Consider the following 15,502-nt stretch of genomic DNA (forward strand, 5'->3'; position numbering starts at 1 on the left):
GTTCTCTCCAGGTTGCCCAACCTGAGCTCAAACTTGTAATCTCCTGCCTCAGCCTCCAGAGTAGCTGGGGTTCCAGGCGTGTGTGCACTGCTCAGCCCTGCTCAACTGTTCTTCCCTGAATTATTTTTGTTTCTCAGTCCTTGACCAAAGCTACTGAGTACTGAGGTGATGACCGTGTAGGAAACTCCAGCTAGAAAGAGAAAAGAAAGAAGTTCTTATTGTCATTCACAGTCTAAAAAGAAAGCAGAGCCATTGTGGAGGGCTAAAACGCTTTGGTTTTCCACTTCTACCGAGTCACATTAGTGCTCATTTGTGAAATCATTCGCTTGTAAAGTTAACCGCCCATTAGTGAGGAAGAGCTGCTCCCACTAATTGGTGCACTCGTGGGGGAGAGCAGCATAGTTCGAGGTTGGAGTAATGGGCCGGGTGCCCCTGACTTCTATTTCTGGTTCTTTCACTATCTTGTTGTGTGGCCCGAGGCGGTTTCCCCTCATTTCTCTGGGTCTCGCTTTCCCAGGAAAATTTCGCACTCCTCCTTTGTGAAGGGTGTGAGATGATCAAAGAGGCAGTGTTTGCAGAGCTTCTTAAAGATGCCGAGATGGTGGTATAAGGGGTATTAATTAATAAATCCTTTGATTATTGATGGGACTACATAGCTGAGCCTTTAATTAGCTCCTTGGGCCTATGTGGCCCACAGGAATTACACAGAGTTCTGAGGGAGCTGGCCAGGTCCTGCGATGGCCCTGGGGAGTGTGTGGAGTCCCAGAGCACGGAGATGCCTTTCCTTCCGCGGTGGCAGGGATTTGGGGGCCGCCCAGACAGTGGTCCCAGAGACCCATGCGCACAGAGGCAGGCAGAGCACAGCTCTTCCTGGTGGGGGAGGAAGGCAAGATCGCCATCTTTGTTTGTTGTTTGCTTATGGTTTCTGATCTGCCGGCCTTGGCAGTGTTCAGGGGCCCTGCACTGTGAGGCGTGGGGTGCAGGGGCGGAAATGGCCCAGGCCCCATGAAGGCAGCGCAGTGCCGGTACAGCAAGGCACGGCCCTGGCAGCCCACCACAGCGGCTCCTGCTGGCTCTGCCCTCACCGCCTTCACAGTTCCCCTCCCGGGGCACCAGCCCCAGCCCCCTCCCACCCTCCTGCTCAGGGCGGAGGTCAGGGTCATTGGCGAGTGTCCCGTGTGCACGTCCTTCTGTCTGTGCAGCAGTCCAGTCCTGGAGAACCACCCGCTCGTTCGCCTGGCTCCTACTTTCCCTTCTCAGCGTTTCAGGTGAAAATAAAAACCAACAAAATTTGTGCTCAGAGCAGACTTTGAGGGGAAGCCATTGTTCTGCATCCCATACAGACGGGACATCATCTCGGAGCCCGGGCTCCAGAGTTCACTGTGCAGAGCAGCAGCCAGAGGCAGGAGCCTTCCCAGGGCCCGCAGCTCCAGGTGGTTGTTTCAGCCCTTTGGCAGACACGGGCCCTCCACAAGAGGCAGCATGGGGACCACTTAGAGCAAAGGCTTGCTGTGTGTTTCCTTTCAGAGGAGGGAGGGAGTGGGAGTTGCCAAGGAACCGGCCTCTGAGCCTTAGGCCTTGTGCTAAGTGGTTCTTTGTCAGGCAGAGCAAGGGCTTCAAATCAAAGGCACAAGAGGGGTTTCCTCACACAGGCTCACCCCAGCTGGGTTCCCTTCCCTCCTTTGAGGGGCTGGAGAGACCAACCTGCCTGGATCTGTCGGTCAGACGGAGTGGCCCCTTTTCCAGACCTCAGAGCCCAGCCAGCACCACACCAGGACTCACTGTTGTGGCAGTGTTGGGCCCTTGATGAAACCGTGTCGGGAATTTAAGACCCCACGCCCAGCACCCCCCACCTTGCCTGGTGGGGGGGGCAAGGAGGGTAGACCTTTATAATTACTCAGATGTTTCCAGCATACAAATAATGTTTTTCTAAACTCTGTTAGGAAATTTAAAAATTATTCTGGCTGCCTACAGTTACTCTCTTCTATTGGCCAAGATCTGGGAGCAAAACAGTGAGGAACCCTAGGAAGATCTGATTTGTTCAGTGCTTGCTTTGGGCCAGCGCTACCTGAAGGATCTGCTACCGCCACGCTCTACCTTGAGGCGCCCCTACTGCCCTTCTATAGATGGGGAAACCGAGGCCAAGGGCATGCTGCGCTTACCTAAGGCCCGGGGAGCCTGGATTCAGACAGGTGCAGTCGGTCCCCAGACCTCAGTGCCTCTATGTGCCCCACCTGCAGGTTATGAGTGGTGGAAGCTGTGGGATCTGGTGTTTTGTGGCAGTGAAGTTCAGGTGAAATCCATAAATAGCTGAGGCACGGAAGCAGAAGGACTTGGATGTTTTCACCGAGATGCAAAGTAGCGGAGCACCCCTCCACGGAAGCCTGAGCCTCAGTTACAGAGTGAGGCATTGCAGTAACAAAGGTCCTGAGAGGCAGCGGTGGCCCGGACAGAACGTTGATTGCACCCACGCCCGGCTTTAGCTCAGAGGCTGTCCTTGAACTTGAAAAAGAAACCCTGTTTCCCTGAGCTTCGGTGAAATGTTCTCGGAGCTGAGGTCGGAAAAACAGCTGTGTACAAGAGGCAGTAGGTGCCCTCGTTCCTGTTACTTAGCGGATTCCAGTGAGGAGGCTGGGGAGGTAAAAGAACGCAGCCCTTCTGGAAACCGGTCCTTATTCCAGCCCAGTTTCACTTGGGCAACAGACCCACCCGCCTCCCTGGGCTTGGGGTCGGAAGGAGGACAGGGGACTGAGCCTCGCGTCTTGGGGGGGGGCACACAGGCAGGTCAGAGGCAGCAGGAGGCTCCGAAGAGCATTTTCAGCAACCCAGCGGGGCAGAGAAGGGGATCCCCGGGCAGAAGAAGAATCCTGCTCTGCCTTATTTCAGCAGAATGAACCCACATCCAGAGTAGGGGACGGGTACAGGATCCGTCCGGTTAAACACAACCACACGGGCGCATAACTCTATCCTCCCGCGCTGGGTTCGCTTTCACGCAACGAAAGGAGCCCATCCCTGCAGCAGCGGGGTGCGCGCCGGTTTCCCAGGGGCGCAGTCAGATTCTCAGCTGAGGGGTCCCCGTCCTCCCGTCGGGGCGCTGGCTTCCCTCCGGCCGGCTCGCCCTGAGATCCCGAGCTGCCGCCCCCCCTCGGTCTGGCGGCCTCCGCCCTCCAGCTGCAGGGCTTGCACATTAGCGGCAGGAAGTGGAGTCCGCTGGGAGGCTGGGAATCCGACCGCCTTCCCAGTCCAGCGCTGGAGGGGAGGAAGCGCGGCCACCGCCGCCTCTGAGCTCCCGCTCGGCGCTGCCCCCTCCCCCTCCCGGAGGGAAAAGTCGGCCGAGCTGGGAACTGTCGCGGGACCCCGCACCGAGGGAGAGCGCGGGGAGGAGCTTGTTCTGCTCGGTGAAGGAACCTGCAGGAAAACCCACACCCACGGGCCTGGAGTTGAGCCGGGGGCCGCTCTGCTGCGAGTGTGAGAGTGTTTCAGCACAAAACAAGGAGGCGCGAACTACTGTACAGTCCGCTCTGATAAGCAAACTGCCAGCTGGTGAAAGTTAACCAGGAACAAGCGCAGAGCCAGCTCTCCTGAGTTTAAACTGCACTGTTTTCTGTCCAGATATTCCAATGGAGGCAGCTGGAAAACCTGTATTTCAGAGAAAAGAAGTTCTCCGTGGAAGTTCATGACCCCCGCAGGTGAGTGAGGGGTCTTTTCCTGGCGTATTAATCAAATCCGGTGTTTGTGCTGACCTAGTTCAGGTTGGGTTTGGGGTAAGGGCGAGGATGGAGAATCGTGGGAAAGAGTTCAGATCAGACAGTGGAGCTTGGTTTTGTGTACGTGTGTTAGTGCGGGCCATGAGTCCCACTGTGTGTGTGTTTGTGCACACCCTGGGGCACTGGAGGAAAACCTTGTTGACGGCACCGTGTAAAAATGCCAAGGTAAACTGGGCAGTGGCCTAAGTGCCTCTGGGAAGTTTTCACATAGAAATGGCTGAAAGCTTCCTTGTCAACACTCCTGAAAGACCCAGGCAGGACAGTCACACTGGAAAGAATATGTCACCAAAGCAGTGTGTCTGGTTGTTCCACCCTCGGAGCTGGGATCTCAGGATGTTAGCATTGTAAGTGAATGCAAAGAGATACAGTTTCCCCTCCACTGGCCCTGTACCTCAGAGAGCACAGGGTGGAAAGCCACATCCTAAGGGACAGTGGGTCCACTGGCAGCATGGAGGGGTCTGCAGCCCCTGGCCTCTGCCTCCTCCCTGTCTGTCTCAGCCTGAAGCTCAGCACTTTTCCCTGAGCCCGGCCTGACCCCTAACAGGGTCACTTGCCTTAGGCCTGAGAGCAGACTGAGAAGGCAGTGAAAGACCAGCGGGTAAGAGCAGGGTGGAATTAGGTGCTACTGACACCCTTCGGGGCTTTGGAGGAGAGCTGGCACCAACCGGCTTCTGAGCAGAGGCGGCTGGCACCTCCTGGAGCTCTGAACCCAGAGCAGCTGAGGCTTGTGCAGTAGCCGCCCTCCGTGCAGCATGAGATAACCCTGAGCAGAGGCCTCGCTTCCCTGTGCCCTGTAATCTTCACGATGCAGACGCAGCCCGTCCTGGTGCTCATAGTTGTGTCTGTGAGTCAGGCACAGAGGGTAACACTCAGCGGAAGGGTCACCAGCCCTGGTCCCTGGTGGGTTTCACAGCCCAGACCCTCTGCAGAGCACTTGGGAGACCTGGATGCCAGAGACAGCTGCCCAGCCAAGAAGCCACTGTTACTTTTCCAGGTGAACTCTGGGACGAGAGTCTTAGGCAGATGGGAGGAGGAGAAACTCCCACGTAAAAAGGGTGAAAGGAATTCCGCCACAGTGGATAGGTGCCGAAGGGGCCACCTGACAGCAAAACCTCAATAGAACTGGACTGTCAGGGGCAGGGCATGGGATGACAGACCATGCCTGCGGTGCGTTGGGAGCTCTGCTCCCTCCCGTGAGTATGGCACGTGTGTGCCTGAGTGTGTGCGTGTTCTCTCTCCATCCGTCATCCTGTTGGTAATGCAGAACTGAATTCCCTTCCTTTCCCAACATCTAGAGATGTTGAAAAGAGTCCAAACCTCGAGTTACTCTCAGTGGGCTTTTAGCATATGCCGAACGGCTCATTTGTGTCGGTGTTGAGAGCCTTGTGGGTCCCATACGTGGCAGATGGGACAGGGTCTAGAAGGGAGATTGGGGTGGGGTCGTCTTCCTTATGGTACTTCTGGCAGAGCTGGGGAGACCAGCAGCAGGAGGCCCTCGCCCTGAGAGTGCCCGTGTAGTCGCTGTTCTAAACTTGTCCTCCCACCAGGTCCTCCATGTGACGCAGTGAACGGGGTCATTCCTGTGCTACATGTGGGAAACCGAGGCACAGGAGGGAAGGGACCTGTTCCTGGCAGGACTGGAAGCCAGGAAGCCTGAGGCCAGAGCTCACACACTGCCCCGCCTCCCTGGGTACAGGGAGGGCGTAGGAGGTGTCTTCCTAGCAGCTGTAGGGTGTACCTGCTGCCCAAGGGCACAGACTGATGTAGACACCCAAGCCTGGCTGGGCGGGAGAGGGCTCCCAGGCAGAGCCATCTGAACTGACACTCAGATGGTACCTCGGGCACTTGGAGCTCAGGACATCAGAGGGGTGGGTGCTCCTTACCTGCGACAGCCAGGAAAGCGGGGGAGCCCGCACGAGGGTAGGGCCAGCTGCCCTCTGGAGAGGGGCACTGAGGCACTGTGTTGTCCTGAGGAGGGCAGGGCAAGGAGAGGGCCCCTGGGAGGTCAGAGGTGGAAGGCCACATTGACTGCCACTGGAGACACCTTCCAAGCTGCCAGGGGAAGTGACTGCTTTCGTCAGCGCTCGGGGCAGAGCCAGCCCGCCAGGCCCTCTGACTCGAGTCACCTCCTCAAGGAGGGACGGCCAGCTGCACTCTGGCAACAGCAGCGACCTTGGTGGGAAGCCGTGGTGGCAGGCACAGCGCTCAGGGACAAGGGGATCACAACAGGCGAGATCCCAGCCTTTCCCTGCTGTCCCCGCAAGGGACACGGGACAGGCAGTGCCCGCCGACCTGCTGTACAACCCAGCTCCATGCGCCGTGTTCTGCTCTGTAGATCTGGCCGACACTGTCGTCCTTCCCGGGCTCAGACACAGTAGCAGAGTCTGGGATGGGCAGGGCCTGGAGCGGAGATGAGTGGAGGAGATAAACTAATGAGGGGCCTGGAGAAAGGCCGGGCGGTGCTCTCAGGGAAGTAGTCCCTTCTCAGGCCTGAGGGATGAGTCACCTAACTCGCAAGCTCGCCTTACCTGAAAGACAGCAGCCCAGGCTCAGCCCATGCAAACAGACACTGAGTTTCTTCTCTGCTCCAGCTTTTGGGGGGGGGGCGACAGGGGACTTGTCCTCCAGGGGGAGCGACTGTCCTGGAAGCCGGACCGAGAGGCCATCTTGGTTTCTTTCGGTGGGGCCCCCTCACTCCCCCAGCTGCCTGCTTTTCAGTTATTTTCAGCTGTGTGCTCTCGCACGCGCTGGCATTTTTCCCTTTAGTTTGAACCAAAGGGAGGAAAAGCCTGCCTAGGATCAGGTTTCTAACCACCAGATTTGAATTCTCCTTACAAGTGGGTATAAGACCTACTGTGCAATCTTTTAAGATGAGAGGAGTGGCTTTAAATTTTTATCAAGGAAAAATAGGCTGTGAAAAACATGCTGCTAATCACAAGTCCTGATAACCCCACATTTCTTCCGAGTTAGATATCTTAATCTTCAGAACACACGTTTTCCTTCTGATGCACAGGTCAGATTCCCCAGACCCATACACAAGCAAACACATGTTCTCAGATCTCATTTGTTCTCACATTTAATGTGCCTCTCCTATAAAATGTACTTCACCGAGGACAAAACCGCGTAACTCTTCCCCCGAGCTCCATTAATGTGTGAATGACAGTGATTAAGGCTTCCATTCTCCTAGGCTCACCTGTGTTTCCGTGGAGCTTGGGCGGGCCCGCCGGCCCCTTCTCCCTGCCTCTCTGCTGTCTGAACGTATCTGAAATTGATAACCAGACTGATTGGGCCAAGAATGTGCTCATCTTCACGTAGATGGCACTGCTGAGTTCGTTGCTGAAGGCTTTTCCAGCCTCCGAGCTTTGTCTTGGCTCTGTTCCAGGAGCTGAAGGCGGGAAAGGGCCACCCAGCAGCCCAGAATGACCCCCTTCCACGCAGAGGTTTAGCCCAGTTCTGAGGCTGAGGGGAGTCAGCTTCTCCACATGCACACGTGTGCGTGTGCCCTGTGTGTGAGCACATCCGTCACCTTCACATCAGGTAGTGGACCATGGCTTCTCCCTGAAAGCTGTTGACTGGTAAGAGGTTTTCCGCTCATAAACGATCTCTGCCTCCCCAGGGCTTCGGTCACGAGGAGGACATTCGGGCACAGCGGCATCGCAGTGCACACGTGGTACGCGTGCGCAGCACTGATCAAGTCCATCTGGGCCATGGCTATCAGCCAGCACCAGTTCTATCTGGACCGAAAGCAGAGCAAGGTAAGGAGCAGCCTTCCCGCTGGGCGCCGGCCTCAGGGCAGGAGTTCAGGGCTGGGAGTGATGGGTGGAAGACCTGTGCTTGGCCGCAGCCCCACGCAGGTGCAGACTTGCCTCTTTGGGCCACTGTGGGAAGAACAGACGGTCTTGACGGGGCGAATTCCTGCACTCGTCAGGGGCCTCCGCACTGCAGAGGGGCCGAGCGTGCTGGGGAGCAAGGACACTGCAAGGAGCAAGCAGCCCAGCCCTCTGGGGGTTAAATAGTGGCATAATGTTTTCTTTTTGGAAAAAACACAGTAACTCTTCTCCACTAATAGACACACCTAACTGTTTAGGGTAATTGCTTCGAAAACCCTGCAGGCTTTTCTAACTGCCAACCTCATTTGTAAAAATGCAAAACTGGAAAAGTGAAAAATACAAGAGCAGCAGCCCTGTTTCCCTGAGACCTAGGCTCGCTCACCCCCAGCCCAGATGCTGCACTCTGGTGGGCGGAAGAATGATGGCCGCTGTTTCTCGCGCTTCTGTCCACACCCCGCCCCCTCACCCCCAGGCCACTCCCACTCCTCCTGCCCAGGTGTGGGCTCCGCCAGGGTGGGCCCATCCTGTGTGCTGCAGGACTGGGCCAGGGGCTCCCCGGCGCCCTGAGAGGCCCTCTCCAGCTGGCTGCCAGCTCTGGGCAGGAGGAGGCACTCACCAGCCCTGTGAGCTCTTTCCCTCTGGCCTTATTTCCCTTCTGCGTGCAGTTCCTCCCTGGTCACGTGGGAGGGAGGAGAAGACAGGCAGACAGGAAGCCACCCCTCCAGTCCAGCCCCAGCTTTAACCAGGGCTGTCCCTGCGGCACCACTCTCCCCTTTGGCGAGCGTTGGCCTCCTTTCCTCAGTCTCCTTCCTGGCCCCTTTCTGGGTGTTCTCTGGCTGACCCGGTGAGGGGCAGCATTTCTGTGGTGGGAACTGTGAACGCGTTCCTTGCTGCCCTGGTGATGACGGGCCTTGGCGCCGGAACCTGAAGTTTGATTGGATCTAGAGAAACTGGGCCCCAGGGCTTTGACTCATGCTGAGGGGAGACAGCAGGCGCTGCCAGCAGTGGCGAGAGTCAGAGGTCAGCAGCCTGAAATGGAGTCCGTCCTCTGGTGGGTGTGATGTCCGGAAGCCTGGGCATTTCTGAACCCCACTGCCGGCCGCCTGCAGGGCAGACCCCCAAGACTGATAGCACAGGCTGGGGAGGGAGCCGGAAATAGCACAGTTCCCCCACGGACGCGTCCCATTGGCTGTTTGAAGCCCTGCGCTGTGCTGGTTTCTGCCTCAAGGTCCCAGTTACCTGGAGCGAGCACCCTTCCCAGCCCCTCAGAGGCGGCCCTACCGTGCCCTTGTAGAGCCTTGCTCAGCCGGCTTCCACCCCAGCCTCCCGTGCTGCAAGTGAACCTCCCAGAGACATGCTGCCAGGCCCTGAGGAACAGGATGTGTCCTATAAAGCCAATTTCAGACGCTCTCAGAAGATCTCTGCTGTCCTTCTCAGTGACCCAGGAAGACGAAAGAAAATACCCATCCTCCTGGCGGGAGAGTCTTCCACAAGAAGCTTTGCGGGCTCACAAATGCTCATGAAGTGCAGGCTTTGAATTTCTCCTGGGAACCCGTTCTGCCTCCAGCGGGGGAGGACCGATGCCCCTGCTAGGAAGTTGGAGGCTGTGTTTTCCAGCCCGTGACCTTGGGTGGGCCTTCCCTCACACATGCCTTGCTTTCCTACTTAGACGAGAGAAAAGGAAATTCCTGACCTAAATTAGTAATTGGTCAGACAACCCAGTGTTTGTGAAGCTGCTTTAGGAAATTGTGTGCTGTCCTATTATTACCATCACCATGAATCTAGCGCACCCTGCCCTGGCCAACCCTTGAATCAAGTGAAATCCTCTAAGAAGTCCCCGAATTAAATCAGAGATGATGAAATCCCTGGTAGGAAATAACACGACACCGCCTTTCATTTCTGGAGTGCAGTTCTGGGAGGGCGGCGCGGCCTCTGGGCGAGGGTGGCCAGCAGGCCTGGGGTGAAATGCTGCACATATTTCTGGACAACTCGTGTGGGCCGGCACTCTGGCATGGTTTCACACTCTACTGTGTGGGGCTGTGCCAGCCGTTCCTCTCTCTGAAGTGCCTCAGCAAGGCCCAGGCCTCCCTGGTGGTGTTTACCAGCCCCGGGGAGACAAGTACGGCCTAGAGGCTGAGTCAGCCGGGAAGGTCAAGTGGTCTGCGCTTCCCGGCTTCCCGGCAGCCAGCTCGTCTCTCCCTGCCGCCACCCATTCCCCATCGGGTCCTCACACGAGCACCAAGATGGGGAAGGCTGTGCCGGCTGGGTCCTGGGGCTCCTTCAGTGAAAGCAGCTAGGTGGGCACTTGTTTTACTCAGTAACTTCCATTCTCTGACCCCAAAGATCAGAAGCAGTGTCAGCCAGAGCCCAGCAGCGTCTTGTGGGCTCAGGAGGGAAGTATTCCAACACTGACATTGCTTAGGAAACATCAGAACTCAGATTAAGGCCTTTGCAGTTGGCCCACGATGAAACATCTTTCCTCCTTGTTAGTCTTTTCTTGTTCTCCTTTTCCTGTCCAGTCTGCTATTCTTTCTCATTTAGAGTCAAAAGGATTTAGCATAGTAGGGAAAACTGAACCCTTCCCACAGAATACCACTAACAAAGCTGGGCGATGTTTATAAGGCAAAGTCCCCAAGGCCAGCAAGTATTCGGAAGTTTGAGAACTCAGGCTGGGCTGCGAGGGGAGGAGCCCACACGCTGGTCTCCCTGTAGCGCTCTCCACACTGTTGTGTCACTGTGATAGCAAGTCCCAAGGCGTCGAAGACGCTCATGTCCCCGAGAAGGGCTGCCTGCTGGCCCTGCTCCATGCTGGCCCTGCTCCATGCTTTTGTTTTCTCCCTGAAAGACTGCTGTGTGGCAGGAGAGGCAGGGCTGTGACAGCTTTTCTCATGTGATAAACGAGAACCTAAAGCACCCAGTCGGACTGATCTGCGAGCGGATGCTTCAGGTTCTCATTTCTGCCCTACTGCTGTCGTCCCAGCCGGGATGTTACTTGTCTGACTCTGTCTTCACGCTGCCTCTGCTGTGGGCTCTGAGGTCTCCATGGTCCAACTGGAGTCTGAGGACGGAGAAGTCAGCTTCCTTAGAAGAGGCAGCACTGCGATCCGGTCTGCACTGCATGCCGCGTCGGGCCAGGCCCTCAGGAGTTGTGCTCGGTGGTTGCTTCAGTGTGGGATCCTTTCAGTAGAAGAGCGGGCCAGGAGGAAAGGACATAATGGTCTGTGCGCGCTGTGCTCACCGGGAGAATGGAGCACAGCCGGATGAGTGCTGCTGATGGGCTGGTCAGAGTGGATCAGGAGGCTTCTCCTGCTCCTGCGCAAAGCCAGAGCCCGCCAGGGCCGACAGCCAGGGTGGCTTCACGGACACGGGTGTTGGCCAGTTGGCCGAGCTCTCCGGACACAGAAGAAAGTTGAGGTTAGAGAGGACAAACAAATCGAAAAGGAACACTGGGGGAGAGAAGAAAGACGGTTCACACCAATGAGCCGAGCAAGCAGAGAGCCTCAGGGCGTCTCTGGCCGGCAGACGTTCATCTTGGTAACAGGAAGAAAGCAGCAGAGACAGGAAGTTGTTACCATTCACCAGTGTGGTCAGCAACATCGAGGCCAGAGGAAGGACAAGGCCTCGGGGGCCCAGGCAGCCTTTTCTGGACAGAGACCAGGTCTGGGCTGGCACCCAGGCACAGGGGAGACTGTGGGTCAGGGCGAGGCGGCTGTGGCAGGCTGACCTCCCCGTGCAGCCTTGGGACCTGCCCTGGTGCCTGTTCTTCAGTCACGTGCAGGCCAGGTGTGAGCCAGGCGCTGAGCCCTGGAAGCCTGGGCTATGAGCCTCGCCTGGTTCCCTCCTGCCTGCTCCAGCTCAGGGCCACAGACCGGTGGCAGAGGATCAAGCATGGGGTTACACCATCGTTCACGGCTGTTCTTGTGATGTTCACTGTGTAGCAAAACCTGATTTCGTGAAGGAAAAGATAAAGAGCAAAACCCCAAACGCGTACGATATGCGCACACATCTCCACTTTGAACGTGGGTGATGGAAGCAGAGCGACGTCACAGGCGGTCACTTTGGGGAATGTAACTGAGCCCAGAGCCCGCTTCGGTTATTCTCACCACTGGGCTGTCGTCACAGTGGAGCCAATTAATACATGGACCGAGTGACGCGGATTTGGACAATAGCGAGACAGCTCTGGAGCGTGCATTTAGACATCAGAATAGAGGCGGAGCGCGGGTGAAATGCTCTGGGGGCCCCGGAGTCTCAGTCACTTTCGCTGGGACTCAGTGCCCGACACTTATACGTGGGAGGAGGACACTTCACTTCGGCTCACGGTTTTAGCCCACAGTTGGCTGGTTCCAAGCGAGAAGGAATGGCAGAGAACAAGACAGGGGAGAGAGGAGGGAGACAGTGAGCACCCTGCAAACGCTTCGCTTCCCTGACCCCGCCTCCTCCTGCAGGGCAGCCGGTGTCTTCCCTGGCTCACCCTGGAAGAGGAGGCTCAGTGAGACTGAGGAACTTCCCCAAAGGCCAGACCCAAGCCCGCTGCTGTCCAAGCGGTGCACAGTGCAGCCTGCCGAACCCCAGGCTGAGAACCCTTCGGGCTTTGTGTAGCTGGCTGGCGATGCTGCCTGTCCTGGAAGTTGTGACTGGTAGTTGGGATGAGGGATGCAGCTGCAGGAACGGAATGGGTTAGTTTGCTGCTTTGGGGTCCTCGAGTAGGCAGGGGTTTCTGGCCCCTCTGCGAGGCCTGTGTGCTCCCTAACCAGCCTGCCTTTTCCTTCCAGTCCAAGATTCATGCAGCCCGAAGTCTGAGTGAGATTGCCATCGACCTGACCGAGACGGGGACGTTGAAGACCTCCAAGCTGGCCAACATGGGGAGCAAGGGCAAGATCATCAGTGGCAGCAGTGGCAGCCTGCTGTCCTCAGGTAGGGCTGGCTGCGAAGTGAGGGGTGCACTGGTACGCCTAGGGTGGACACCAGGGAAGGGGCAGCAGATGTGACGGAATGACAAGGGCCTGCTCCCGCGGAGAGGCCGGACGTGGCCGCCGTGGGGGTGTGCCTGTGCGCTGCGGCCAGGCCATTTTGTCCTTCAGTGTTGGAGGAACAGGAGCTGGCTTCGAGAGGAGAGATGCAGCTTCCTGAGCAACGGCAGAGGAGTGAGCTGGAGGAAGCAGGAGGGAGGCAGCATGTGGGCTGAGAGGAGGTCACTCCCCGGCCACATGCTGGGAGCCTGACTGATGGAGGGGGTCACTTTGCCTCTGAGCCAGAAAACAAAGCAAGAAGTCTGCACCCTGCCTGTCCTCAGGGTCATTTCTATAATTACATAGTCGTGCAGGCCACAGCGGCGCATTTGACAAAGGAAGAGGAGAGGAGAGGAAAGGAAGCTAAGCATTGTCTTGTTGGTTTCTAAGCATTGTCTCGCGGGTGTCGTCAGTCATTGCCGGGAACAAGTTTAAATGGAGAGGAGTGCGGAGTGGAGAGACGCCCTTCCCGAGGGAGAGGCCGAGGGAGGCACTCCCGGCCACACTGAGTGGACCTGGCGGTGTGTTCGCACGCTCGTGTGTCACGTTGTTGGTCCTAAATGGAGCACCAACATTATTTGAGCTTCAGGCCCCAGTTTAAAAAAATGGGGTGAAATGATGGTTCTTTCTGAGCCTTGGAGATTTTCAAGGAAGACTACAGAGAGTGTTGTTGCTCATGTCAGAGAGAATGCCATGGAGAGCTTAGCTCTGCCTGGAATCACAGCCACTCCCAGACTCCCAGTGCAAGGGCACAGCCCAAGCCAACACTTGTTTGTCTTTTAGGCGACACAATGGTCTTTCCTAAACCCTGTTCAATCCAGAGGCTTGGATTCCAGTTTGGATGGCTCAGCTCCCTGTCTCCTCATCCAGTCGCAGGGAATCCACCCCCGCAGCCTGCGTCTTTCCAGCCCAGCCTTCCTGGACAGGCACAGGAACTACTTGGAGAGTGTGTGGAAACAGGGTGCTGGGGACCCCTCCCCGAGGTCCCAGGAGGTCAGAGTAGACCGGAAATGAGTTTGCGTCCCCAGTGCTGCTGGTCCAGGCGCTGTACTTGAGGCCACTTTTTTACTGAAGGAGAGATAACAGCTTAAAGTTGTGGGGCCCATCTGTCCCCAGTCACGCCTGTGTCCTGGTGCATCTCCCTAAGAGGCCACCTCCAGGGACCCGAAAGTGTCCCCTATCCACAGCTGTTGATCAGGCCACGAACGGGAGCCTCCTACCTCCTCAGACAAAACTGACGTCACAGAACCCCGAAGCGGGAAATCCAAGCATCTCTAAGACCTGCAGGCAGCCAGTCTGTGACTGCCATCAGGTGGACACTTCTGGGAATGGGTTGCAGGGAAATCATCCTGCCAAATCCACCCCTACACCAAAGATGTACGTGGTGTGACTGAAAAATGTGGTAGATGTGTAAACTTTTAAAAGGTATACTACAGTAGAAGACACACTGTCACTAATCTCCCTCACTTCGAACACACTTATCCCTTCATTTCTGCCCCTTTCTGAAGCCGCTCTGGAAATCCTCTTTCCTGAGTGTCTGTAGTTTGCTACTTCAGTGTCCTGAATCGATTCTGAGCCATTACCTGTCATGGTCTTTCTGACTTTCGGGAAAAGCCAGAGTTGCACAGAAGTGAATGAGGCGGTGGGGGGCACCATCATGTTTTCACCACCTGCCTTTCCTTTGGATGGGACTCGTTCATTGTATTTTTGATCACACTTTGTAAGACACTCGTGAAAGAGGACTCCAGAACTGCACCTGAAAGTGGCAAGATCAGGGGTGTAAGTGTTTTGAGGAGAATTAATGGAAACGTGTCTTCACTGTAGTATTTCTTTCAAAATTCCCTATATATTTTGATCAAGCCTGGTAAGCATCTTTCTCCCAAGATAGCAAAGCCATTTTCAAGTGTTCAATAACTTAGTGGTGGGGGCCCACACAGCGGTGGTCAGGAGTTGATAGAGGCAGTTCAGGCCTCTGCAGAATGGCTACAGCTGTGGGTCTCGTCCCCTCAGCCCTTTCTGCTGCTGCTCAGCTTGGTGGGAAGAAAGGTGGGGTGAAGAGGAGGCCCCAGGCCTGGACCAGGGAGCAGGGCAACCTCTTTGGAGCGTTGCAAGTTCAAGCCTGGAAAACATCTCTTTGTGCCAAGGTGGAGGCTCCTGGGGATGCCCCCGCCTACGCCCTGTGACTAAACAGGGGACGGGAGGGTGGGGCCGGGGCAGGAAGGTTCCCTCCAGGCCGGAGGGAGTTTCTAGGAGAGGAGCCCTCCCACTCTGGGGCTCCTGCCTGCTGCCCCTCAGTCTTTCCTGGACTGGGTGGGGGAAGCCTGGCTGTGGGGAGCGCCCTGGGCTCCATTTCACATCCTCCACTCGGGAAACCCGGCGCTTGCCTTAGAACGGAACCAAGGCAGCTGGCTGGTGTCCCTCCGCTTGCCATGAGCTCCCACAGATGGGACAGCCCTGGAGGTTACAGGGCAGCCTTGGTTTGACACACTCTGTTACCGGTGCGTTGCTTGGCATTCGAACTCCAGCTCAGAAAATGCGCTACAACCCCATGCCAAGCTGAGGACTGTGTTCTGCCCTTCCCACTCTTACTCAGTGGAGTCTTATAAAAGTTCCTAGGCACGTTGAGAACCTAGTCGCCATTTCGAATTCCACTTTCTTAACCCTCACCCAGTGCACAGCGCCGCTAGATGCTCGGTACACAGTTATGGAACTGACGTTTAGAAAACACTGGTAAGATGTCCCAGTGTGCTGCACCCCGGCACTGTGGGAGGGTGAGGTAGGACAATCCCAAACTCAAGCCCAGCCTGGGAACTGAGCGACTAAGACCCTTTCTCAAAATACGGGAAAAAGGGGGGCTGGCGTGGAGACTGGATCCGCAGAATCCTGCGCAACCCAA

The 15,502-nt window shown here is 56.5% G+C and overlaps 1 protein-coding gene across 1 annotated transcript in view; it reads left to right on the forward strand.

Annotated features, from left to right (window-relative positions):
• The window catches only part of Frmd4a (FERM domain containing 4A), a 494,886-nt gene that overhangs the window by 459,564 nt on the left and 19,820 nt on the right, over nucleotides 1–15,502 (forward strand). Inside the window, exons 13-15 of the mRNA XM_033765957.1 lie at nucleotides 3,613–3,689; nucleotides 7,384–7,522; nucleotides 12,370–12,511. Coding sequence (XP_033621848.1) covers nucleotides 3,613–3,689; nucleotides 7,384–7,522; nucleotides 12,370–12,511 — 358 coding nt within the window. The remainder of the gene's footprint in view (nucleotides 1–3,612; nucleotides 3,690–7,383; nucleotides 7,523–12,369; nucleotides 12,512–15,502) is intronic.

The sequence above is a fragment of the Fukomys damarensis genome, unplaced genomic scaffold, assembly GCF_012274545.1.
Source record: "Fukomys damarensis isolate Sample0158 unplaced genomic scaffold, DMR_v1.0_HiC HiC_scaffold_19, whole genome shotgun sequence".
NCBI lineage: Eukaryota > Metazoa > Chordata > Mammalia > Rodentia > Bathyergidae > Fukomys > Fukomys damarensis.